This window comes from Protopterus annectens, chromosome 4.part0, assembly GCF_019279795.1.
Source record: "Protopterus annectens isolate FY-2018-M chromosome 4.part0, PAN1.0, whole genome shotgun sequence".
Lineage (NCBI taxonomy): Eukaryota > Metazoa > Chordata > Ceratodontiformes > Protopteridae > Protopterus > Protopterus annectens.
In genome coordinates this window covers 466359865-466387607 of record NC_056733.1, presented here as the reverse complement: position 1 = coordinate 466387607, position 27743 = coordinate 466359865, and the positions used below count along the sequence as shown (strand labels likewise).

The window sequence follows — 27743 nt, the reverse complement described above, 5'->3', positions numbered from 1 at the left end:
TGGGATCTCAATTTTGTGTTGGAGAAACTCACTCTACAACCTTTTTGAGCCTGCAGCTACTGCTGAGTTGAAATATTTATCATGGAAGACTGCTTTTTTGTTGGCCATTACCTCTGCGAGAAAGGGTGTCTGAGTTACAGGCCCTTATGGCAGTTGAGCCTTTCTTAATTTTCCATAAGGATAGGGTGTCTTTGCGTACTAATCCTTCCTTTATGCCTAAAGTGGTTTCTAGTGTGGCTTTAAACCAAACTATTCATTTGCCTACTTTTTATGCAAACCCCCAAAATAAAGGAGAAAAGATTTTGCACACTTTGGATATACACAGGCAGTTGCGATATTATTTGAGCAGAACTAAAGGGTTTAGGCAGTCTCAGCAGTTATTTGTTTCATTTGCTTTGGGTTCTCAGGGCAAGCCTGTGTCAAAACAAACTATTTCTAAGTGGATTGGGTTTTGTATTGCTTTCTGTTACTCCCATCATGGTAAGGAGATTCCAGCTGGGATTAGGCCCCATTCCACTAGGGCTACTGCCACTTCTACAGCTTTTTTAAGGGGTGGCAACTAAAGATATTTTAGAGGCAGCTACTTGGAGTTCAGTGCATACTTTCTCTAAGCATTACCACCTTCCACTTTACTCTAAATCTAGGGCTGGTTTTGCCACTGCAATTTTACAGGGCATTTTGGCAGCTCCTACTGCTTTATAGTTTTGCCATCCTCCCTTACCTCTGCTTTGGGATTCTACCCAAGTGTAAGGACTGCAGCAATGTGAGATGAAGAACATAGTACAGTTTTGTACCTACCATAAATGTAGATGTTCAAAGATCCACATTGCTGCAGTCCAATTTACCCTCCCTCCTTCCCTCTGTAGTTAGAGGCGGTTGTGTGGTTTGGGTTGTACATATTGTGAATATTGTATATATTGTACATAGGGTTAGTACTAGGGTGGTTGGTTGTTTTTTGCTGTCTTTTGGTTTTGACCTTTCTTTTTAGGGTCTTCTGACATCTGGGGCAAGAAAAGACTGAGGATATGACGTCGGTCATGCGCATTTGTACCCCGACGTCCTGATGTCAGTCTTAAGCGCCTTGACCGACGTCAGCCTAATACTTTGATATTCGGGCCGACCGAGGACAGCGGACTACCCAAGTGTAAGGACTGCAGCAATGTGGATCTTCGAACATCTACATTTATGGTAGGTACAAAACTGTACTTTTCCATGATCCCTTGTTCTGTAGATTTAACTCTAGTTTCACTTTCACTCAGTCATTTGATTTATATTTGGAATCACATAAACTACTACATTTCTTGCAAAAACCTATAGCCAATGAACCCCAGACATCGGCTTTCAATCCAAAAAGTCATCTGTACATAGAGGGTGATGTCTAACTGCTTCTGCACAACTACTCACTGAACCTAAAAAACTTCCCAAGTTGTTGCTCAACTCTCAGGGAAGCTGCATTCCATTTATGATGATTCTTGGAAGGAAAATTCACTGCATGCGTATGTCATTGAGTACAGTTCCACTTTCTAAGGACTGCTGTACTTTAAAGTGCAGAATAGTTGTACAGCTTTATGCATTATGTTATACTGGAAAGATAGTTGCATTTTATAATGCATTTTGTGTTCTCTTTCTTGAAAAAGAAACATGCTTGCTTTAGCTCTTTATAACTTTTATACATTTGCAAGTTTACTACATTATTACTGAAGGGCATCTACAAGTCTCACACTTCATCTCAGAGAGTCTCAACCAACTGATGTGAGACTTCTGCAGGAAGGACAGAATGTTGGACGGTTACTTGATACCCACCATCATATAAATTGCCAATCCACGTTTACTCCTTTCTTTATCATTCTTGAGCATTCTAAACCTAGGCATATCCATGCCCCTGTCCCTTTTTGTGAACACGTTTCTCTGATAGCAGCAATGTCTAAATTTTTTCTTGTATCACACCTTTTGCTTGTTCTCTTCTAACAGTCTCCATCCCTGTCCTTCTGTCCTCTGCCTTTCCCAGCATACATTTTCCCACTTAATCTTATTTACTAGGTTTTTGCTGCTTCGTTTCCAGACGTACTGTATATGTCTTACTTTACTTGCCAGTTCACCATCATCCCTGGTCCTTTTATTCTTTTCTAAAGTTTCAACATATCCTCTGCTGCCCTAAAGCTTCCTTAGCCAAACTGCTGAGGACATCATCTGTCTCTAGCTTCCAGTCTTCTTGGCAGGCTATTCTTTTCTTTTCGTTCATTTGATTTGATTCTTCATGTCTTTCTGATTTATAATTATTCTTGTTTTTGTACATGTTACTGTTAAGTGCGTAGTTATTAAGTTTTAATGTTGTGAACCTTAGTGTGACCTGCTAAGCAATTTGCAGTCCTATGACAATTTAACCAGTAATTAAGAGAAGCAGACAAATACTTTCTGTAAAATTTACCTTACCCAGAATGGGTAAATTGATGCCCACCTTCAAATCTGAGGGAGATTCACAGGTGTTCATAGGTTCATAGGTTCATACTAGGCTATCTGCCCGAGGGCATTTACAAGCCTAGCCCATCGTTTTGTGGCTTAAGCCACCCCTTTAGTATGGGGAACTATACCCATTATTTTGCTGTGCCTCTGTCGAGCAGTGACACTGAGGTAATCCCTGGGGTATATCTGCGATCTCCCATCCATTGGTCAAGATTTCTCTTGAACAAGGCCAGCGAGGTGCTCTGCCTCACATGTACCGGGATTTTGTTCCACAGCATAGGGAGTCTTTGGGTGATGAATCTATCCCTCCAGCACGTCCTATTAATAGCCGTGTCAAGGTTTAAGTCTCCCGCCCTTGTGGCTCTGATGGATCTAGAGTTTTTGAGGTGCAGCATATTCATCAAATCTGGGTTTGACATGGCCTTGTATGTTAGGCAAAGGTCTCCTCTGCGCAAGCGGTGGCGACTGAATAGAGCTGGAGTTCTTTCAGTCGGGCAGCATAGGACAGATTTTTGAGACCCTTTATCCTTTTGGTGAGGAACTTTTGTGGCCTCTCCAGCTGCTGCAAGTGTCGGGTCAGATACATTCCGAATGGGGCATTGTACTCAATCATTGGTCTGATGAGTGATGAGTAAAGGGAGACTATGACCTCCCTTGATCTAGATGAGAATCCCTTCATGATAAGGTGGGCAATGTAGAAGGTCTTCCTAACTACTTTAGCTACATGGGTGTCGAATGACAGACTACTATCAACCTGGGTCCCCAGGTCCCTGATAACTTCTTCTGTGCTCAGTGGATTGCCACCTATTTGGTAGCTAGGGTAACCTTGTTTTTCCCGAAGGGTATGACTATGCATTTTTGTCATTTAACTTTAGGCCGTGGCTCTGGCACCAGTTATCCGCTTTCTGTGAGACCCTTCTGAAGGATATCTGTGTCAGATGTGTTTTCTACTATGGCCCAGTTTGCAGTCATCTGCAAACTTTGTCAGCCATAACCCTCCTGTGTTTGCTTGTACTTGGAAAAGTAGATGCCAAACAAGAGTGGGCCCAGGACTGAGCCCTGTGGGACACCACTTGTGACAGGCTTTGAGTCTGACATGGCGCCAGCAGCTCTGACCCTGTGGGTTCTGTCACTCAGCCAGTTTGCAACCCATCTTGTGATGTATGGGTTGACATTTAAGCTGATGAGTTTTTCAATGATACCGAATGGGGTATTGTATCGAAGGCCTTAGCCAGATCGAGGTAGGCTGTATGGACTGCCTTTCCCTCATCAATGGCTTTGGTGACTGTTTCAAAAGTCAACCAAGTTTAAAAGGCATGATCTGCCTTTGACAAAGCCAAACTGGGTTGGATCCAAAGTCTGCAAATTCCCTATGTCTTTATTTATGAGGTCCATTATGATCCTCTCCATGGCTTTGCAGATAAGGCTTGTCAAGCTAATGGGCGGTAATTTCCAGGGTCGGTGGAGGCACCGCCTTTGTGAAGTGGTACCACAGTTGCAGTGCGCCACTCCTGGGTACGATCCAGAGGTAAGACTTTGATTAAACAGCTGTCCTAGCTGTGGGTTTAATTCCTCATTGAGTTCATGGAGCACACAGCCGGGGACACCATCAGGTCCCATGGATGCTGTGTTTTTGCTTTGGAGAGAGCAGTTCTCACTTGGGCGCTGGAGATGTTTGGGGGCTGCAATCGTTTGGTATAGATATCTCTCCTTTTGGGCAGGAGGAAGGGGAGAAGGTTGCACTGTTCCTGTCAGCCAGTATGTTGGCAATGTCTGTTGGATCAGTAATCTTCACATCATTTTGAACTAGCTCTGAGCATATCTGGGAGTTTCCTCCCAGGTTTCTAACATAGCTAAAGAAGGCCTTATGATTGTCTTTTGAGTCTTTAGCTATTTTTCTCTCAAAATTTGCTTTGGATGATTTTATGAGAGCTCTTAGTTTTTACTTATAGTGATCAAGGGTGTCTTACCTTTTAAGGATTTTGCTCTATCTTGTAGTAGCTTCCTCCTTTTGTTGTAGAGTTTGTTTATGGCTGGGGTCCACCAGACTGGACGCTTGCCTTTGGTACAAAGAGTCTTTGTTTTGCTTGGGATTGCCTTATCCATGCAGTCCTGCAGGTGCTGGTAGAAGGCATTTGTAAGTGATTCAGCAGCTTGAGTACTGTTTTCCGGCTCGGGGCCTTAAAGGAGACCACACTAGTCTTTAGAAGTGTGAAGTCGGCTTTTGAGAAGTTCTTTACTGTGGTCTTTTTATTTCAGGTGGGGTGGGATGAGGACCTCCAGCGAGATTAGTTTGTGGTCTGATCTCACCAGTGAGGGGTACACCTCCGTGTTGAACATTGTGCTCCCATGTTCATGATGATGAGATCAAGTATGTTATCTCCTCTTGTGGGGATGGTGACTAGTTGTTCCATGGCATTTGAGTTTATGAATTCCAGGAACTTTTGGGCTAGGGTGTTTGGGCTTGAGTAGTGTTCCCAGTCTATATTAGGGTAATTGAAGTCACCTAGTATGATGGTGTTTGGTGATACATTTATCCCCTCTAGTGTTTTCAGGAAGGCCATGTGAGGTTCCTGAGTTTGTGAGGGTGGCCTGTAACATGCTACAATTTGCAGAGCAGTCTTGCCTATGGTTAATTGCACCTGGATGGTCTCCAATGCATCGTGCGTTGCCACCAGTCTTGAGGTGTGGGTGTCCTTGATGAATATGGATACCCCCCCTCCTTTCTTGGTATTGTCCAGATTTTGGGGCCGGAACTGTAGTGACTAGCTGTCTTAAAACCACAGGCAATGAAGCAACTGGTGCTGAGAAATCTCAGTTTTATCATATATTTTTACCAAGTTTAAAATAAGAAATATGGATTAAAAACAACTCTTTCATCCCAGACTGTGATGAGTTGTAGTAACAAAGTAATGTGCATTTGGCTAAAGCTATCAATAAAAATAAATGATTCCACCTGGACGTGTGATAGCATGCTATTCATTAGCACGTCTTCACTTCCCCCACTCTCAAATGCTAATCATCTGTGTATAGCCAGTTCACTGTCTGATACTTTGCAAAATAAGCACTTGAAATCGGTTGCAGAGAGCAGCCTGCCTTTCTGCTTATCCGGCCATCTGTAGTCATTTAAGTAGAGCTTGCAACTAGGACCAGACACTCCAGTTTCAGTCTTTGGGGACAGTTTTCTCATGCATTTGTGTTTGAAACAATAAATATTCTCAGATATATCTGTGAGTAATGGTAACAACACACTATGCATAACAGCAATCTGTTTTGTTTTCATTAATATTAGGGTGATTGGTGATGAAGGGATGTCTGTAAGAGCAGCAGTTGAAGTACATTACTATGGATATTACCCTCTTCAAATGGAAACTTAAATAGAAATACAGCCGTTGGCTTAAGAAAATTGGATTTGGTGTGGGATTCAGGCATTGTGAAAGCTAAGGGATGTTATTTGGTCAGTATTGTATGAACATCAATATCACTTGCCAGGGAGAGTAATGTATGTGCATTACACTAACAGATTGAAATGCTTAACTGTGGCCATCATTTCTTTCACTTTGATCAGTCAGACATCCAGGGAGCAATCTGAATGCTGCAGTCCTTAATGTGTGATTTAAGAGGCAGAGTATATAAAAATAAAATACCTGATTATTGTTATGCAGTCATTAAGATGGCTTGATATGAGGAGGTTGTTGCATGTGTATGACAGCAACGAGATGAAACACATTATTGTAGCCTTCATGTTTTTCATTCTTTATCACAGCTGGCTGTCAGAGGTGTGCACAGAAAGTGACTGCCTTTGGTAAGACAGGCACTTTGTGACAACATAGGGCATTTACATGATCAGTGTTAGATGCCCGTCTGTATTTCTTGTCTGGGGAAGTGCATACATCTGAGAGCAGCAGTCTGAAGTTTATTACTCAGTCCATTATTTTGTTCACTTAAATCATAATCACGCATACATCAGAGGTGCACACAGAAATTGGCATTTTTAGGGAGAGGAGATGGACTGTGTGTGAAAATAATAAGCAGTTACTTGATCATTTATATGACATTGAGTGGCATTGTATATCACTGGGTGCAACAAGTGGAGAACATTACTGTGGCCATTGCTTGTTTCACTTTTATCATAGTCGAACATCAGAAATAAACATCCCTGTCTTTGAGAGGAGAATTTAGTTTTTTATGAAATTAAAGGGCATATATGTGACCACAGTCATTGATATGACTTGTTTGCAGGCAGTGTAAGTCTGGCACCAACAGTAAATACTTTAATCTATTATGTCACTTTCATCACAGGCAAATATCAAAAGTGTACATAAAACGGGCTTCTTTTTGAAGGGGGGGAGGTAGGCTGTATTATGTGAAAATGACTGACACTGTTGTCACTCAGTCATTGATTGGGCTTGTCAAGGGCAATGGGAATGTGTGTATTGGGGGAATCTGTGTGTACAGAAAGTAATACTTAGAGCTTAATTTAAAATTCCGTCCGAGTCAAATGTACTTCATCTTGAGGAGCACATTCTGCTGGAACAGTGTGTGTACAAAAATTGAAACTAGTGTTTGTTGAGCCTCACTGTGTGATTCTGGGTTTAATTCTCTCAAACTCCATGTGATGGTGCTCCCTGATTATCCCTGAAAAGAGAAACCATAAAAAATGTGTACCCCCCACCATTCATGTTTCCCTGTTCTTGGTGGGATGTGACAGCCTGTGAGCAACTGCCTCATGACAGTACCATTTAAACTAATGTCCATGTGTTGCATAATTTTCCTTGCCTGGCATGCACACTTTCCAGTGATCATATTTATACTATAAAAAGACTACTGCTAAAGCTAAACCATTGCTCTAATGCCCCTGATAACATACCCTCAGAATATCTAAAAATTGCTGCTTACCCCATACGCATTCTTCTCAGTAGATCCATCTTTGAGTCCTACGTACCCAAAACCTGGAAAAAGGCTTTCATTCTCTCTCTCTCTCTGTAAAGGTGACAGTAATACTGACATCACTAACTTCTGACCCATTGCAGCTCTTTCTCCTATCTCCAAAATCTTAGAAAAGTGGATCAGTATTCAATTCAGTCACTGTCTTCTTGACAACTAAATACTTGCACCCTCACAACATGGCTTCATACCTGGCCATAGTACTACAACTGCCCTTCTTTCTTTCATGGATACAGTCACCAGAGTCTGCGACGCTGCCAGAATTGTCTCCGCCATCTTCCTTGACCTATCAACAGCTTTCAACACTATTTCTCACTCTTTACTCATCACCCAACTTTCTAAGATCGGTCTTTCCCTCTTCACACTAAATCAGTTCTCTAGTTTCTTAACTGAAAGACAGCAAGCGGTTAGATGGCAAAACTCCATCTCTCCTTTTCTCAACACCACTACTGGAGTACTTGGACCACTGCTATTCATCATTCATAAACAAACTCCACTCCTCTCTGATGGATCTTTACTATTGTCTGCTCTGCCAGCTCCATCTCTGATGTACTACAACTAACTGAAAAGGTCTTCTCCTCCACTGAATCCTGGATGCACAACAACCACCTAGACCAGAACCAAAATAAAACCAAAGTCATACTATTCACCCCTAAGAAAACAACTGCCTTAAATAAAACCATATTCTCTCATAGTAAGATTATAATGGAAGTCATTAACCACACAAAGCTCCTTGGAGTTACTGTTGAACATGTAAAATTTGACCTGCATATACAACACAACATTCACAAAACGCATCATAAAACTTGGAATCCTCTAGAGACATAATCACTTCTGAAGCCCATCGACAAAACTAACACTAGCCACAACTTACCTGTTACCCTTCCTCCTCTACGGTGTGCCTGTACTCACCAATATCCAAAGCTCTTCAAAATCCAAATTTGAGGCATGCTACAGTAAAACTGGCAAATTCACAACTAATTCTAAATACACCACCCATCACTGCACTGCTCTTAATTCACTGAAAAGGCTAAAACTACCAAACTGTGTGTTATTTGCAACTAAACACAGCTCACAAAATGCTGTTTAAACCCTAGATGGTCCTACCCTGGGTTATATAGTTAGCTGCTACCACCCAAACAGGCCCCTTAGATCAGGGGAGCAGAAGCTTTTTCAGGATTACAAACCAACCTCCCCACCTGTCCAGCTTCTTTATTGTTGCTCAGTAGCCAAACACTAGAACGCTCTGCCTCTATCAATTAGAGCAACTCAAAACCTTGCCTCTTTCAGAACTCCCCTTTACAACCACCTATCCTCAAGTTGGAAGTGCACCTGCACCAAGACTCCCTAGAATTATGTATAGGTTCATAGGTTCATACTAGGCTATCTGCCCTAGGGCATTTATAAGCCTAGCCAGAGTGTGTTTGGCTTTTGCCACCCATTTTAAAATAATTTTGCTATGCCCTTTTTTGAGGTTAGTATACTATGCCTCTGTCTAACAGTGACACAGAAGTGATACCCGGGGTAAACCTGCGATCTCCCATCCACTCATCAAGATTCCTCTTGAAGAGAGTCAATGAGGGACTCTGCCTAACCTGGACTGGGATTTTATTCCAGAGTGAAGGGAGCCTCTGGGTTATGAATCTGTCCCTCCAGCATGTCCTATTTATTTCAGTGCTGAGGTTCAAGTCTCTCGAGTGCGTAGCTCGATGGGATTTGGATTTTCTGAGGTGCAGCATGTCCATTAATTCCGGGTTGGACATGGCTTTATACATCAGGCACAGATCGCCTCTGAGCAGGCGGTATGCCAATGAATAGAGCTGGAGTTTTTTTTAACCGGGCAGCATATGGCATCTGTTTGAGCCCTTTGATCCTCTTAGTGAGGTACTTTTGAGGTCTTTCCAGTTGCTGCAGGTGTCTGGTAAGGTACATCCCAACAGGGGCATTGTACTCAATTATGGGCCTGATGAGGGATGAGTAAAGAGGCATGATGACCTCCCCTGATCTAGATATGGATCCCTTCATGATTAGGTGGGCTATATAAAATGTTTTTCTAACCACTTTGGCCACGTGGTTGTCAAATGAGAGATTGCTATCAACTTGGGTCCCCAGGTCCCTAATTACTTCTTCTGTACTTAATGGATTACCACCTATGTGGTAATTTGCGGGCACTTTGTTTTTGCCAAAGGGGGATGACTATACACTTTTTGGCGTTTAGCTTGAGGCCATGGCTCTGGCACCAGTTGTCTGTTTCTATGAGGCCCTTTTTGGAGGATGCTTGTGTCGGCTGGAGTGTCGATTATGGCGCCCAGTTTGCAGTCATCTGCAAACTTGGTCAGCCACAGTACTTCTGTGTTGGCCTGTACCTCCGAGAAATATATACCGAACAAGAGAGGTCCCAGGACTGAGCCTTGTGGGACGCCACTTGTAACTGGTTTGGAGTCTGACATGGCTCCAGCAATTCTAACCATGTGGATTCTGTCCTTGAGCCAGTTTGCAACCCATCTAGTGACATAGCTGTTTATATTTAAGCTGGTGAGCTTATCTATAATGCCCGAGTGGGGTATTGTATCAAAGGCTTTTGCGAGGTCTAGGTAGGCTGTGTGGATCATCTTCCCTCGTCAATGGCCTTCGTGACTGTTTCAAAGAAATCAACCAGGTTTAAGAGGCAGGATCTGCCCTTAACAAAGCCAAACTGGGTAGGATCCAGTGTCTGTAGGTCCCCAATATCTTTATTTATGAGGTCCATGATGATCCTTTCCATAGCTTTGCAGACCAAGCTAGTCAGGCTTATGGGGCGATAGTTTCCAGGATCCGTTGAGGCACCACCTTTGTGGAGAGGGACCACTGTTGCTGTACGCCACTCTTTGGGTACATATCCTGTAGTAAGGCTGAGATTGAACAGTAGTTTTATGTTTGGGTTTAGCTCTTCTTGGAGTTAATGTAGGACGCAGCCCGGGACACAGTCTGGTCCCATTGATGCTGTGTTTTTTGCTTTGGAGAGGGCAGCTCTTACCTGAGCATCTGAGATGTCAGGGGTTCAGCACTCTGCTGGGATAGATATTTGCCCTTTGTTGGGGGGAGTTTGCGCTGAACCTGTCAGCTAGGATGTTGGCAATGTCTGTGGGTTCGTGTATTTTTGTCATTTTGGACTAATTCTGAGCATATCTGGGAATTCCCACCCAGGTTCCTAACATAACTAAAGAAAGCCTTGTGATTATCCTTAGTGTCCTGTGCAATTTTTCTCTCGAAGCTGGCCTTAGACGATTTTATGAGTGCCCATAGTTTTTTGCTAATACTGATCAGAGATGCCTTCCCTGTTTGGGATTTTGCTCTGTCATGTAGTAGCTTCCTCCTTCTATTGTATAATTTGTTTATGGCTGGGGTCCACCAGACAGGACGTCTGCCTTTGGACGATTGGGACTTGGTTTTATTTGGGATTGCATGATCCATGCATTCCTGAAGGTGTTCATAGAATGCGTTTATAAAGGATTCTGCTGTCTGGGCCATATTTTCCACAGGCCCGGGGGCTTTGAAGGATTCCACCTCGGTTTTGCGGAGTGTGAAATTTGCATTAGAGAAGTTTTTCACTGTGGTTTTCAGGGCAGAGGGTGGAGTCGGGATGTGAATATCCAGTGAGATTAGTTTATGGTCTGATCTTACCAATGAGGGATACACTTCTGGTCTGGAGCATAGAGTCCCCATGTTGGTGATGATCAGGTCCAGTATGTTTTCCCCTCTTGTGGGAGTGGTAACAAGTTGTTCCATAGCATTTGAGTTTATAAATTCTAGGAACCTTTGGGCTAGGGTGTTGGAGCTAGAGTAATGCTCCCATTCTATGTTTGGGTAGTTGAAGTCGCCCAATATAATGGTGTTTGGAGAGACCTTCATATTTTCCAGTGTTCTCAGGAAGGCCGAGTGGGGTTCCTAGGTTTGGGAGGGTTGTCTGTAGCAGGCTATAAACTGGAAGGCAGTTTTACCCACTGTTAGTTGCACATGGATAGTCTCTGATGCTTTGTGCTGTGCCACCAACCTGGAGGTGTGGGCATCTTTGACGAATATTGATACTCCCCCTCCTTTTGTGGTTCGGTCCAAGTTTTGGGGCCGAAAAGCATGGTATGAGGTATAACCTGGTAGTGCTGGGGTGCTCTCGGGAGCCTTGAACCAGGTTTCTGTTACTGCACAGATATCGATGTTCTCCATGCTAAGGAGAGTTTTGAGTGTGTGCATCTTGAGGTTTAGACTTCTGGTGTTGAGTAGCATTACTCTTAGTTTCTTATCCCTTGTGATACCTATGGAGGTGAGGTTGTCATTTGAGCCTTGCCTAAAAAAGGCACTATGGGGGTAGCAAGAGCCTTTGCCAATATCCGAAAGCCCAGGGGTGACAGGTGCAAGCCGTCCCTAGCAAAGCATCATTGCTTGTCGAGCATGTCATCCCAGGCTGACAGGCATTGGATCCCCTTTGAATGACACCAATACTTAAGCCAATTGTTGAAATTGATCATCTTGTCTTCATATTGTGGCATCATTCTTGGTGAGGGTAAGATGCTACTCAAGGTCAGGGTCATACCGGCCTGGGCCACATGCTCAGAGAGCTCCTCTATGTCTCTCTTCATGTAGTCCAGGGAGGTACGTCTCAGGTCATTCACCCCAGCATGGACAATGACTGAGTCATATTTGTACTTGCCTTGGAGTGACCTGAGTGCTTGTGTTATGTGGCGGATCCTAGCGCCCGACAGGCAGCTCACCGTGACCTTCTCCTTGTTCAGCCTGGTGAGCGGGACGTCAGTGTGCCTGACGATAGTCACCTATTACAAGTGTATCAGGTGTGTTGTTTAGCCTTAAGGGCTGTGACTGTTCAGCACACTGGCTTTGTGAGCTATGTGTTGTACGTGTTTTGTTTTGGGGTAGCGGTTGCTTGGGTGTCTGCTTTGGAGGTCTCTGCTGCTATACTACATTATCTCTTATCGACCTTACTTTGCGGTGAGAAAATACTGCTGTAGATTGATATTCTAGAGAAATTACATAATGTAAACCTTTGCATATACTGATTGATTGTTCATGGTATACTATTCTGCATTTCTCTTGTGGTTTTTACTCTGTATTTGTACATATTTTTCTTTGTAATTCAAATTGTAATTTTTGCAGTTTGTTAAATTGATGTATTGTGGTGGTTTTCTTCCTGGGCTTCCACTGAAAAAGGGTTCTCTATAGCCCAATGGACTTTCCCGGTAAACAAAATGCAAATAAATTTAAAGAAAATGGTAATATGAAACCCTGTGCTTGAAAAATAACTGCATTCTCTTCTCATAAATAGGAAGAGCATGTATAACCAAAAAGCAAGCTTTCTTTTTGAGTTCCAACTCAGGCAAATCATTAAATTGTTAGTGTTCCTCTTGTACTGTCAGAGTCTCTGATATGGAGCAGAGATTGTGCTTTCCTATATGGGGAAGGAGAACCCTACCTATTACTTGATTTGCATCAGTGATGACTGTATCTTCTAAAGCCTAAGAAAAAGTTTTAGGTCTCCAGTCACTGCCTTCAAAAGAATAGTAGTAATATAGCTTGTAATTTATAACCATTTTTGCTGTGCAATTATTAGAATGTAAAAATAACTATCCAAGGCAAGAGACAGCATGCTAGAGTAGTCTTTCTGAAAGCTGTCAAGGTTGTTCCCTGTCACGTATACTACTTACTAAGTGATACCTACTTTCATCAAACTGCATTGGCTGATCGAAGAAGCTAGGGGTTGTGCCAGCTTTTGTATTGCTGTCATGCTATCTGTTTCCATAATGGGCTTCTCCCATCTTCCTGTTTACATGTTTTTTTAATCTATAGTGGCATAAGCAATAATTTATTTTCTCTATGCTTGTATATCCCTTTCTTCCTTCCTTCTTTTGGGATTCAATTATACTTGCCAGAATACAGTCTGCAGCCAAAGTCAACACTCCTTAGTACAACTTCAGAAATGCTGCATATATGCCATACAGGAAGGTTTAGAAGGAAGATCTCATTTTTGGATATCTAATGAGGCCACACCTGATCTGACATATGATACGCTTGTCAGCCTAGTAACATTTTTTGGTATATGTAGATGTAATTCTTTACTGTAGAACTGTCATTGATAGTTAGGTGGCTTCACCAAGAAACAGCATATGACTGTTCATTCTGTCTGTGATTGGTCACTGGTAAGTTCTCAGACTTCCTATTTATTAATAGTATGTTTTTAGCTGCTTGGAGTGTATGATCTTGAAGTACTGTACAAGAACAGGCTTATGCATTCCATGTAGTGAAATTAGGCTTCCAGTTTCTTTATCTGTAGTTTAAAATGCAGTTGAAGCAAGTGACATTATAAAATTCATATAATTATTCTGCATACTGCCCAGTATGCATCTGCCTCTGACAATTTCCTAATATTGCATAGCAGTAAATAGCCAAATAAGCAACAATATCAGTATATAAAATGCCAGAAATCTTCTTAGCGTGGAATATTACTTTATTTATTTTCTTTTTTCTTGTTAATCAAGGATATTGTGGTATCTGGCACATTACAGCTGAAATACTGTTTAACATTGTTTTAGGATAAATGTGATTTTAGACATGCTACAACAAGATCAATAGAGCGACCATCTGCAGGACATTGTGCCCCAAAATGGGAGAACACCGAGAGAAGGAAGCCATCAGAAACAGGACATAGAAAACACCAAGGTAAGTAACTTGTTCTGTATTTTTTGTCTTTGTGAGACAGACAACAGACTTGTTCTGCTTTGCAGAAAAGGTTGTAAAGTCAAGGAATTTGTTTCCAGAGGGTTCAGGTTTGATTGGGAGGGAAAGCATAAAGGATTGAATTAGTGTTAGGTTGGGGGAATCTGCTTAAGCACTGTAACAGTATGGCAAACTCAGCATATCACAGGTTTTGTTCAGTCACTTGTCTCCATATGTTTGCATATATTTAGTAACAGTGCCCCAACATGGCTGCTTCTGAAAGCAGTCTGATGCATTTGACTCCTTGCTTATATTCTTGTGTTTTTTGTTTTCCTTTAGTACCACACAAGCTTCTGCAGCCCCTTTAAAGCTCGGATTCTTGAAAACAGTGACAGAGACTATGATGTTTTAGGCTGTGGTTACAGAAGTGTTTCCAGTGTGCTTGTTTTTTTCTTTGATGGCACGTCCTACTGGTTCAACTTTCCTTCTTTGATGCTGAAAGGTATTCATTAAGAAGGCATTTATGATAGCAACCATGGTTTTTGCTTCCCCTTTCCCAATACCGTGCATTTGGGCAATCTTTTTTTTTTTTTTTTTTTTTGAAAATTGTCATTTTTTTTTTGTCAGTCATTCCAACATTGCATAAATTCAGTTCCTGCCGTCCCTTAAACCTCAGTTATCTTCCTGAAGATAATGTCTGCCTAAAGCAGATGCCCTATGCTTAACATACAAGGCCATGTCAAACCCTGAGCTGTTGGACATGCTCTACGTAAAGAAATCCCAATTCCTCAGAGCCATACACTTCAGGGATCTAAACCTGTCATCACAATGAACAGAACATGCTGGAGTGATAGATTCCTGACCCAGAGACTCCCCGTACTCTGGAATAGACTTGCCCATACATGTCAAGCAGAGCACCTCCTTGGTCTTCTTCAAAAAGAACCTTGACGATTGGATGGGAGATAGGAAATTCACCCAGAGGATCACGTCAGTCTCCCTGCTAGACAGGGATCCAGGGAAGTAAATATTGTGGGAAGAAATATCCAGGGAATTGTTATAGGCTTGTATAGGCCCTAGGGCCAATAGCCTAGTACCAACCTATGAATGAATTCTGCATGTATTGTTCCCACAAATACTATTTTTTTCTGTGTAATTTGCTTCCATTTTCTAAAGATCTCCCCTGCAATTATTTTATCTCCTTTACAATATTCAGTGCTTCAACTACAGTTGGTTTAGAGTTTTGATTTTAATTTCCATTCCTGCATTGGGAGATTTGATCCTAATATAGGTTTGTCTCTTCCACCTTTTGCCTGTGGGGGGTGCATGCTTTCAAAAATCAGTACCAAATATATAGGCTTAGGGGCAGAATTCACAGCTTCACTACTCACTGTTCTCTAATGCTAAGTACCTAGAAGAATGTCTAATACTTGCCCATAGGGACCCATATAGTTTGCCCTGGCTGGAAAGGACATGGTACATGATATCCTTCCAAGGCTATGTTCACATCATTTTGTGAGATGCTTTGTGCCCTTTGCTTTGAAGGCATTGGGCACCAACCTTTCCAGAGCTCGTGATTCTTCTTCAGACTAATAGAGTTGACTGCTGCTTGTATTCCTTGTAGGTGATAGGTAAGCTTGTGGTTTTTCTCCAGACTTTAGGAGAGTGACTGCAGCTGGTATTCCTCTTAGGTGACAGGTGAGCTAGTGATTCTTCTCCACCCATTAGGATGGTGACTGCAGCCTGTATTCTTAGTAGGTGACAGATAAGCTTGTGAGTTTTCTCCAGACATTTTGCCTGTGGACCCTTCTGTGATGGTTTAGACTGCACTCTATTCTTGGGATCTTTTTGCTTCCTATACTCTCACTCAGCTGTTTTACTGTTGGCTGGAATTTTCAACAGTACTATTAATTAATTTGGGGACTTTCCGTGATTTGAGTGCAGCATTGTGGTTTATTCTTTTTCCTTCAAAATTAGAGTCATTACTAAGATGCCCCTCCCAAATTCAGTGTATTAACTTTATTGTTAAAATATTGCTTACTATTTGTGAAGTGCTTAGGTAGCTAGAGCTGTAATAAAATATTTTGAGTACTGTTGTTGATAGTCTATATGCAAAGATTTAGAACATTGTAATACTTTCATGAGGTAAAGAATCATCGGTAGGACATCTACTGTTATGGTAAGTTCTTACATAATTGTACTTTCTTGCATGTCTTTTGCCAAGAAAGGGAGAATTGTAGATAGGGTTAAAAGTAAGAAAAGCTTTAGCCTGCAGTGTTACAAACTCAGCATGTTACCCAGCCTTGAGCTCTTGCAGGGCATGTCTGGCAGTTAGTGTTGAAGTTTAAGGAGTTGTTATCAAGCTGTTTCCTGTAGTCCAGTGGTCCAGGGTTTGATTCCCTCAACTTCCGTTGCCAAACTGTATAACTGTGTGCAAGTCCGTTAACCAGACAATGCCCTCAGATTGAGTCAGAAAAAGGTCCATGGAGGTCAAGTGCTCTACCTTGGTTAACAAATACAAAAAATGGAGGGGGCAACCCCCACAGGGAACTTCAGGTCAGAAGTGGGGGATCCAAACTGCATTTAAGAAATGATTAGGTCCTCTGTAATGCTCATCACTGACAGGCACTTGTTCCGTCTAATGACATTTTTCGCTGTTTGTATTTACTCTGCTCTAATCCCAGTGTTACCTACCTCTTCATCATTAACGAAGAAAAAGACCTCTGGTATTCCACCCCAGCAAAAATCCACCACGATAGAGTCCTGTGTCAAACAGCAAGCAAATTTAATGAAAAAAATAAAAACGGCATTAAAATTCCATAGTGATAAAACGATAAGCGCTTTCGGCTATTTAGCCTTCTTCAGATCATTATCTTTTGGTAGCAATGCTTATTATTTATACTAAAAACTAACCAATAAGGTTTAAAATCAATTGACTTCTAAACCAATCATATCAATTCATTCTTAGTCTTTATTAGAATATCCAGTAATCTTTCTTTGCACTACTAAGTAGCCAATAGCTATGATTTAAAATTGACGCCAGAAATATGCTAATATACTATGTTGGCCCATCCTACTTCAGCTATATGCTAATATGCACTTCTCTGCCTAGTTTTTTACTGGCTATAAGTGCCAAATGTATCATTCCAGTAGATTTAGTTTTACATAGCTTCCCTGTTTCCACTTTGCTGTCATCCAGTGGCCAGAGTGTAATACTAGCTTTTTAAAGATTATTCAAAAGCATTTGTTTTATTTTTCTTTGTTTGTCATATATAAACTTACTATAATTAACTTTAACTAACAGGTCACCTTTCTGGCATTTTTATATAAAATCTTCTTTTACAGTTATCTATTTCTCCAGATATACAAACCAATTCTTATCTATGACTACCAAACTATTAAAATGTTACTGACACAGCCAAAAGCATGGTCACTATGTCAACTCTGCTTCCGGTAGCACAGAAATGCATAACTGCACATTACAATTTTATATCCTTTTACTACATAGAGAGTCCATTATTCACTAAATAATCTCTAGATATATAAATATATGGAATGACGTCCCTGTTCACTGCCTTGATAGAAAACAATGACCAAATATACCTGTTGTGGAACTGTCACTATTATGAAGCGAGAACATGCACACATCCTTAGTGAAAAGCTATATTCAGATCTAAGTACTTTCCATGTCAGAATTAATAAATATTTATGTAATAACTGAATATTATTATACTTATTAAACTTGTTAATATGCTTGTTGTTGTGTATTTGATGAACCTAACAAAACTAAAATATATACATTGTTATGTCATAATGTCAGCTAAAAGGAAAAAAATATATATAAATATTGATTTGATCTAAATAAACATAAGTAAATTATAAGTCTAGTGATGCTGAGTGGTAATAGTATTCCTTCTAGTTTTTAATATAGGTTTCAATGGAACTATAGTGTTTAGTCCAGGGGGACGATTTGCTCTCATGTTAATTATCAAAGATATTTCACGTAGTTAAGTTCGATTATGGACATCTCCTCCTCTATTGGTGTGGATAACAGTTTCAATTGCTTTAAAAAGGAAGGAATGAGTCAGATGTTGTGTTATATGCGCTGCTAGTGCATTGTTTGGTTCCTTTTGTCGTATACCTCTTCATCATTGGTACACATCTTGAGTAAGTGATGTGTGAAATGATTATTGCATCAGATAACACATTTTACCATTGTTACAGCTGATGTATCTCATTAATTACACATAACTCATTGTCCTATTTTACTTCTCTTTATCAAGCACTGCACTAACTACTACTACTAAACTTTCTGAGCTTCATATACAGGTTGTGACACTTATTGCTGTTTTCAAGATTTAGTAAGCTGGAATTTTAGCTTGATAATTGTCAGGTAAGAATATAGTGAGTACATGTTGGAAATGAGGTTTAGGAACTTCATTCTAAAAAATCAAAACATTGTTAGATGTGAAAACTAAGTTGTAGAGCTTTGGCATGTTACATAAATCATCTGGTCTGCGACTGTTAAATGAATTGCATGTTCATGTGTGAATAATATATATACAGTGGATATAAAAAGTGTACGCACCCTTGTTAAAATGCCAGGTTTTTGTGATATTAAAAATGAGACCACAATAAATCATTTTAAACTTTTCCCACCTTTAATATGTCCTATAACCTGTACAATTCAATTGAAAAACAGATACGTTAGGGGAAAAATATAAAAAAATAAAAAATGTACAATAAGCTGATTGCATAAGTGTGCACACCCTTAAACTAATACTTTGTTGAAGCACCTTTTGATTTAATTACAACATTCAGTCTTCTTAGGTAGGAGTCTGATCAACATGACACATCTTGACTTGACAATATTTGCCCACTCTTCCTTGCAAAAGCACTCTGTCAGATTGCGAGGGCATCTCTTGTGCAAAGTTTTCTATTGGATTAAGGTCTGGGTTCTGGCTGCGCCATTCCAAAACTTTAATTTTCTTCTGATGAAGCCATACTTTTAATTTGGATGTATACTTGGGGTCATTGTCATGTTGAAAGGTGAAATTCCTCTTCATCTTCAGCTTTCTAGCAGATGCCTGAAGGTTTTGGGCCAAAAGTGACTGGTATTTAGCACTGTTCATAATTCCCTCAACCTTGCCTAAAGCCCCAGATGTCCTTCAAGGATGCATCTGCAGTCATAACATATGGGTTGTCCTGCCTCAGGCAGCCCTTCGGTCGGCCGGATTCCAAAGTCTGGGTCTGGCCTCGGCTGATGTCGCACTTTCCCCGACGTCAGAGCGTCTGGGGTATAAAAGCATCAGCCGACGCCATTTTCCCCAGTCTTTCTTGCCGCGCGGTGCCCGAAGCAGAAGCTGTTCGCAAGTGCTGGTCGGTCAGATCCAGAGATTTCAGCTACCGAAGACTTCGAAAAAAGCTAAGTACCCCGTTGGGGACTCTTTCTTGCCTCAGCCGATGTCAGACAAAGTAAATAATTGTTTAACTTGTGGGAAACAAATACCTCATAAGGATTTCCATTCTTACTGCCTTCCTTGCTTAGGCCCAGACCACGATGTATCAGCTTGTTTAGCCTGTGCCTCCTTCAACCGACGGACTCTTAGACGTCGGTCGGAGTTTGCAGAGGAATTTTTGGAATCGCTTTTGCTTATAAAATGCCGTCGGAGACTCCGACTTCACATATGGTCAAAAAACGCAAGGAAAAGGACCGACACTCGCGGCCTGCGGTTTCGGCTGAAACCACGGCTAGGCCTACCGCGAGTGTCTCGGTTTCGGCTGAAACCGAGTCCACGGCTATTCCTACTACCGAAATCATACCTCCGACCACCGAGGCCAGAGAGGCCCCGGCTGAGTCGGCTTCAGAACTCCCTACCGAAGCTAGTGTTCAGGAATTGTCCGACACCATACCTTTGGACATTTCTACCCCTGCACGTGGGGCAGCTAGGCCCCCAGCTTCTATGTCTATTAAGGCCTTCTCCAGGGCTAAAGCTGCCAAACTTTCAAAAGCTTTGCCTGCCAAATCTACATCCCAGAGGCCTTCCTCTAGTTCACAGATCCTCAGTCTTGCTGAGGACCTTATCTCCTTAATTAGGGGTTCCCAACCTCACCCAGACAGGGCCTCCCAACCTCCTCCAGACAAAAGGCCCAGGACTGACCCCTCTGAACCTCACTCCTCAGATTACTCCACGGATGGATCTGATTTGTCAGACCACCAGGAAGGGGCCTACTCGCCTTATGAGGATTCAGATGCAGAAGAATCTATCCCTTCGGCCTCCCCCCCGAAGAATTTTCATTTGGGGAGACTTTACACTCCATGAGAGAGCACTTTCAATGGCAGGGTCAGGATTTCTCTGATTCAAGAAAAAGATTAAAGACCTTTTTGCATTTGCCCCAGCATAGGCCCTTAGCTATACCTCCTGTTCTAAATGTAATTGATGATGTGTACAATGATGTCAGTACTGCACCTGATTCTCTTCCTCCGGCCCCTGCCAAACCTGACAGATATTACAGGGTCCCGGATTCTCACTTCCACCTGTATAAAGCCCATGCTGCAGACCCAGAAACTATTTCTCAGGGCCCTAAAGGGGTTGCAGCCGCTACTGCCAAAAATCCCCTACCCTCTGAAAGAGAATCTAGAGCATTAGAGAGATGGGGAAAAAAGGTTTATACATCTGCTACTCTTTCTGCCAGGGCATTAAACTGTCAATTCCATATGATACAGTACCAAGAATTTTTGTTAGATCAGCTGAATAAGAAACTTTCTTCTCCTGAACCCTTAGACCGTAAATCCCTTCAGGATTTGGTACACAACTCGCAGCAGGTTAGTAATCATTTCTTAAAATGTGGTTATGATGCACCGGAGGCTTCATTTAGATCAGCTATGAATAGGCATGCCTGGCTGAAGGGAGCAATCTTTGCCAGACCATGTCAAGGCTAAACTCCTCGATGCTCCAATGGAGAAACGAAATTTATTTGGCTCCCCTGCACAGGAGATTCTAAAGAAGGTTGAAGAAAAAGCAAAATCTGTGCAAACAGTTAAAGATTTCCTGCAAGTTCAACCTCCGAGGTTCAGCAGAAACTGGCCTACAAAGAATTGGTCCTTTCCAGACTCCTCCAGAGCACAGAGAGGCAGGAACAGGCGCCCTAGAGGCAGAGGTCAATCCAAGGGACCCTACAGAGGCAGTCAGTGGCAGCCTGCCAACCAGAGGAGTAGTGCAACAGCTACAACTACAACCACTACTACAGGACAGACCCAATGACTTGACTCTGATTCCGCCTACCAGGGATCAACTGGAAGCACCCTTGGGCGGAAAGCTGGCTTTATTCTCGAAAAACTGGCATTGCATTACAAAGGATACATGGACATTGCAAATAATAGACAAAGGATACAGGTTTCACTTCCACACTTTGCCAAAAAGAGGCGGAATGCCAAACCTTCCACCAAACCAGAAGGCAGAGGCTTTAAGACAAATCAGCAATTTACTTCAGATGAAAGCTATAGTAAGGTTCCTAGTAGCTACTATAAAATCTCATAATACAGCAGGAGACTCCTTATTTGCAAACACTATCGGATCACATTGGAACAAACTTCCCACTGGACTGACCTCCCTAGCCTCGTGTTACCTTTTCAAAAAACAGATTAGAAATCATTTACAAAATCACTGGCTATGCCCTTGCACAAATCCTGACTGATAACTTATACACTACCTGCTCTCTCAACTAACTCAGTATACTTAATTGTATCTTGCTTTTACCCAAAGTTTGATTCTCTTCTGTTCTAGTGTTTCTGTTAAATTGTATAGTCTCTAGTATGATAATTGAGCTTTCCTCCTCAACCCTCTGTAGAAAATATACATGTATCAAGCCACACAAGCCCGGCAATACTGTACATTCTATTTGACTTTACTTTTCTTTTGTCAGTACTTTGCTTGTGTTTACTGTTTGATTGATTGTTATTGTTATTTTTACTATTTTTACTGATTGTATCTTTTTAAACTGTAAAAGTATAGTATTATAGTGGAGCTTTTCTCCTCGGGCCTCTGCTGAAAATGGACATGTATCCAGCCAGACTAGCCCGGTTAACAAATGTAAAATAAATAAATAAATAAATAAATAAATAAATAAATAAATATAGAAAGGGTACCATCTACAGAACAAGGCCAAGGATTTTACTCCAGACTATTCCTTGTACCAAGAAAAGAAAACCAATGGAGGCCTATTCTCGACCTGTCCGCACTGAACACTTATCTCATTGTGCCAAAATTCAAAATGCTGACCCTACAGCAACTTCTTCCCATGTTGGGCAAGGAGTCTTGGCTGGTGACTCTAGATCTCAAGGAGGCATACCTGCACATCCCTATCTGACCAGATTGCAGAAGACACCTCAGATTTCTTGCAGGATCAGAGCATTATCAATTCTCAGCATTGCCCTTTGGCTTATCTACTGCGCCCAGAGTATTCACGAAATGCCTGGCATCAGTAATTGCACATTGCAGACTTCAGGGAATTCAAATTTATCCATACCTGGACGACTGCCTAATACAAGCGGACAACAAGAAAACATTGTTAAAGGACTTGGCCTATGCCATACACCTGCTACAGACCTTGGGATACACAGTCAACATCCAAAAGTCAAGACTAGTACCATCCCAAAGGATAACCTTTTTGGTTGCGGATCTGGACACAATCACGCAGATGGCTTTTCTCACAGAAGAAAAACAAAAACAACTTCCAGATTACTTCATGATTCTGACAAGACAAACTCAGCTTACTGCAAGGAAAGTCCTGCAGGCCCTGGGTTACATGGCATCCTGCATAATTTTAATTCCACATGCCAGGTTGCATATGAGGAAATTGCAATGGTACCTAAGGAATGTATGGTCTCAACACAGTCACAGTCTAGAAACCATGATACCAATCATTCCATGCCTTCAAAAGGAATTCCTGTGGTGGGCTCAGGCCTGCCAGTCCAACAGAGGGTTACCTTTCAACAAACCAAAAACAAGGCAGACCATCACCACGGACGCCTCAGACCGAGGATGGGGAGCACACATGGAGGACAAGCGTATCCAAGGCCTATGGCCTCAAGGACAGCTAAGCATGCACATAAACCAAAAGGAAATGCTGGCAGTGAGGCATGCAATCGAGGCATTCAGACCCTTCTTACAGCAAGGACATCTGTTAATAAGGACAGACAACACCACGGTCATGTGGTACATAATCAAACAGGGAGGCACACATTCCTACCCTCTATGCCGGATGGCTATGAATATGTGGAACCTATGCCTGAATCTCAATATCCAGCTGCAGGCCAAATTCTTACCAGGAAAAGAGAATACACTAGCAGACATCCTAAGCAGAACTACCATGGATGCACACGAATGGATGCTGCATCCAGACATCTTCAAACTCATAACAAAGACATGGGGAATGCCAGAGATAGATCTGTTCGCCTCTCCACTCAACCACCAACTGAAGAAATTCTGCTCAAGGACATACCACCCACAAGCCTGGAGGGTGGACTCTCTCTTTCAGCTGGAATGCCCTAACAGTATATGCCTTTCCACCTCTCCCATTGATGTACAAGGTTCTACTGAAGATCAGGTAGGAACAGCCAAAAGTGATACTAATAGCTCCGGACTGGCCAAGACAACACTGGTACCCACTACTGAGAAGCATGTCTCAGGCAAATTCATGGCCTCTTCCCCTATGGCCTCTTCTTCTAACGCAGAACAATTTCAAGACCCTGCATCCCAACTTGAAAACATTGTAGCTAACTGCCTGGAAAATTCCTTAAAACCCAACCAAACTGTTTTATCTCAGAGGGTCAAGGACATTATCCTGGAGGCTCGCAGACCTTCCACAAGAAAGACATACTCAGCTAAATGGAAGAGATTTCTCATTTGGAGCACATCAAAGGACACAGATGTCACAGTGGCAAACCTAGCTCACATCCTAGAATACTTAGCAGAATTGTTCCACAATGGCCTGTCTTATTCTTCCATTAAGATTCATGCTTCAGCAATTTCAGCAGAATACAATATGGATCCACCTATCTTCTCACACCCTCTTCTCAGGCAATTTTTGAGAGGGATCAAAAATGTTAAACCTCCAAGAAGACCCCCTCTACCTGCATGGGATCTCAATTTTGTGCTGGAAAAACTGACATTACCTCCTTTTGAACCAGCAGCATCAGCAGACCTACAGTTTTTATCTTGGAAAACTGCATTCCTTCTGGCAATCACTTCAGCAAGAAGAGTATCTGAGTTACAGGCATTAATGGCAGTGCAGCCTTTTTGTTATTTTTCACCAGGATAGAGTGTCACTAAGAACCAATCCTACTTTCATGCCAAATGTGGTATCTAGGGTATCCTTGAACCAAGCTATTCACTTGCCTACATTCTTCCCTAACCCACAGAACAAAGGGGAAAAACTCTTGCACACCTTAGATATACACAGACAACTACGCTACTATTTGGACAGAACTAAAACTAGCAGAAAAACTGACCAACTTTTTGTAGCATATGCAACTGGGGTGCAAGGAAGAGCAATTTCCAAACGGACAATTTCAAAATGGATAGGAAATTGCATTCGCTTTTGCTACTCCTTTCATGGAAAGACAGTTCCTGAAAATATCAGGCCTCACTCCACAAGGGCCATAGCCACCACTACAGCTTTCCTACGAGGGGTGGCTACCAAGGACATTTTAGAAGCTGCTACTTGGAGCTCCGTGCATACATTTGCCAAGCATTACAATTTACCTTTATACTCCAGATCCCGAGCAGGGTTTGCAACTGCAGTACTGCAGGGGATCTTAACTACACCATCCTTCTCTTAGTACCTCCTCCCCCAGATTGGCTATGGTATTCTACCCATATGTTATGACTGCAGATGCATCCTTGAAGGACATAGTACAGTTTTGTACCTACCATAAATGTAGATGTCCGATAGGTATGCATCTGCATTCAGGATTACCCACCCTCCTTCCCCTCTGTGGTATTCCTAGGGTGCTTACCCCTCTTTCAGCTAGCTGGGGGAATCTATTATGGTGTATTTGTTTGTTTGTTTATATATGTATACAATTTGCAAATGTTTGGATTTTTTCAGCATTTATCCAAATTTAGCCTTCCTAGAGGGCACCTGGCATCTGGGGCAAGAAAAACTGAGGAAAATGGTGTCGGCTGATGCTTTTATACCCCAGACGCTCTGACATCGGGGAAAGTGCGACTTCAGCCGAGGCCAGACCCAGACTTTGGAATCCGGCCGACCGAAGGGCTGCCTGAGACAGGACAACCCATATGTTATGACTGCAGATGCATACCTTTCGGACATCTACATTTATGGTAGGTACAAAACTGTACTTTCCAGCTGAAGAAAAGCAACCCCAAAGCATGATACTGCCACCACCATGCTTCACCATGGGGATGGTGTTCTTTTGGTGATGTGAAGTGTTTTTGCACCAAATGTACGTTTTGGAATTGTGGCCAAGAAGTTCAGCCTTGGCCTCATCAGACCATAACACATTTCCCCACATGTTTTTGGGAGACTTGATGTATTGTTTTGCAAATTTTAGCTGGGCCTGAATATTTTTGTGTGTAAGAAAAGGCTTCTGTCTTGCAACCCTACCCCATAGGTCAGGCATATGGAGAATACGGGAGACTGTCACATGTAGTATACAACCAGTACTTGCCAGAAATTCCTGCAGCTCCTTCAGTGTTGCTGTAGGTCTCTTGGCAGCCTCCCTGGCCAGTTTTCATCTGGTCTTTTCATCAATTTTGGCAGGATGTCCAGTTCTTTGTAATGTCACTGATGTCCCATATTTTCTCTACTTTTTGATTACTGTCTTCACTTTGTTCCATGGTATATTCAATGCTGTGGAAATTTTTTTGTTCCCTTCTCCTGGTTGATACTTTTCAACAGTGAGCTCCCTTTGATGTTTTGTAAGCTCTCTGCGATCCATGGCTTTTGCTGTAGCAAGCAGCTGAGTAAATGTCAGGAAAATGCTACTAGGACAGCTGAACTTTATTTGGGGTTAATCGGAGTCTCTTTAATTGATGGCAGGTGTGTACCCAAGAAGGCTGAATGCTGTAATTAAAGCAAAAGGTGCTTTAACAAAGTATTAGTTTAAGGGTGTGCACACTTATGCAACCAGCTTATTGTACATTTTTAATTTTGTTTATATTTTTTCCCCTAGCAGATTTGTTTGCTTTTCAATTGAATTGTACAGGTTATAGTTCACTTTAAATGTGGGAAAAGTTTTGAAATGATTTATAATGGTCTCATTTTTTTATATCACAAAATCCTGGCATTTTAACAGGGGTGTATACACTTTTTTATATCCACTGTAGATAACACTGTAATACATAAATAGTACAGTAGTCCGCAATGTATAAATGATGGTTACATGTTAAAAGATTGAATGGTTGAAATATCGAACTGCATATGGTCGAGACCATATGCTCGATATTTCAAAAGATTGATATTTTAACATGGCTTAAAAAAAAAAAAGATATGAAGTAGAACATTGTAATGCAGGGGGCAACCCCCCCTGCACCCCCATGTGGGGCTGCACCCCCCACCCCTACTTAAATATACCAACTCTGAGATCACCCTACACTGAGAATACAGCGCGCAACAGGAAGATTTCCTATTCCCTGCTGTAGTGCGATTTCGGAGTTGGTATATTTAAGTAGGGGGGGTGCAGTGGGGCTTGCCCCCCTGCATTACAGTGTTCTACTTCATTTCTATGTTATTTTAAGCCATGTTAAAAGATCGATCTTTTGAAATATCGAGCATTTGGTCTCGACCATATGCAGTTCGATCTTTCAACCGTTCGATCTTTTAACATGTAACCATAAATGATACCTGTGCCATTTGCAGATAATGTAACTTTACAGTTTAAACTATTTTGTCATTTATACAAAATGCAACATAACACAAAAAATAACAGAAAGTGATGTGGGTCATGTGCCTAACGGGGGGGGGGGGGGTTGAAATGATTAGTAAATGTCCTAAAAATAGAAGTAACCCACATGGCTGCCTAAATGACAGCCACCCACCTCCACCATCTGTCTCTCATCATAGTCGATCTGAAGATGATTCCACCACAAGGGAATGAATGGGCTCAGATGTCCTTCGTGTTTCACTGATGTCCTTCAAGGATGCATCTGCAGTCCTAACAAATGGGTTGTCCTGCCTCAGGCAGCCCTTCGGTCGGCCAGATTCCAAAGTCTGGGTCTGGCCTCGGCTGATGTCGCACTTCACCCGACGTCATAGCTGCTGTTAACCGGGTATAAAGGCATCAGCCGACGCCATTTTCCTCAGTCTTTCTTGCCGCGTGGCGCCCGAAGCAGAAGCTGTTCGCAAGTGCCGGTCAGTCAGAACCAGAGATTGCTACTACCGAAGACTTCTAAAAAGCTAAGTACCCCGTTGGGGACTCTTTCTTGCCTCAGCCGATGTCAGAAAAAGTGAATAACTGTTTAACTTGTGGGAAACCAATACCTCATAAAGATTTCCACTCTTACTGCCTACCTTGTTTAGGCCCAGACCACGACGTAGCAGCTTGTCTAGCCTGTGCTTCCTTCAACCGACGGACACTTAGACGTCGGTCGGAGTTTGCAGATGAG

At 42.0% G+C, this 27743-nt stretch overlaps 1 protein-coding gene across 1 annotated transcript in view; it reads left to right on the top strand.

The window, feature by feature from the left end:
* TRAFD1 (TRAF-type zinc finger domain containing 1) overlaps positions 1-27743 on the top strand; it is a 1071672-nt gene that overhangs the window by 950448 nt on the left and 93481 nt on the right. Inside the window, exon 9 of the mRNA XM_044069751.1 lies at positions 13992-14118. Coding sequence (XP_043925686.1) covers positions 13992-14118 — 127 coding nt within the window. The remainder of the gene's footprint in view (positions 1-13991; positions 14119-27743) is intronic.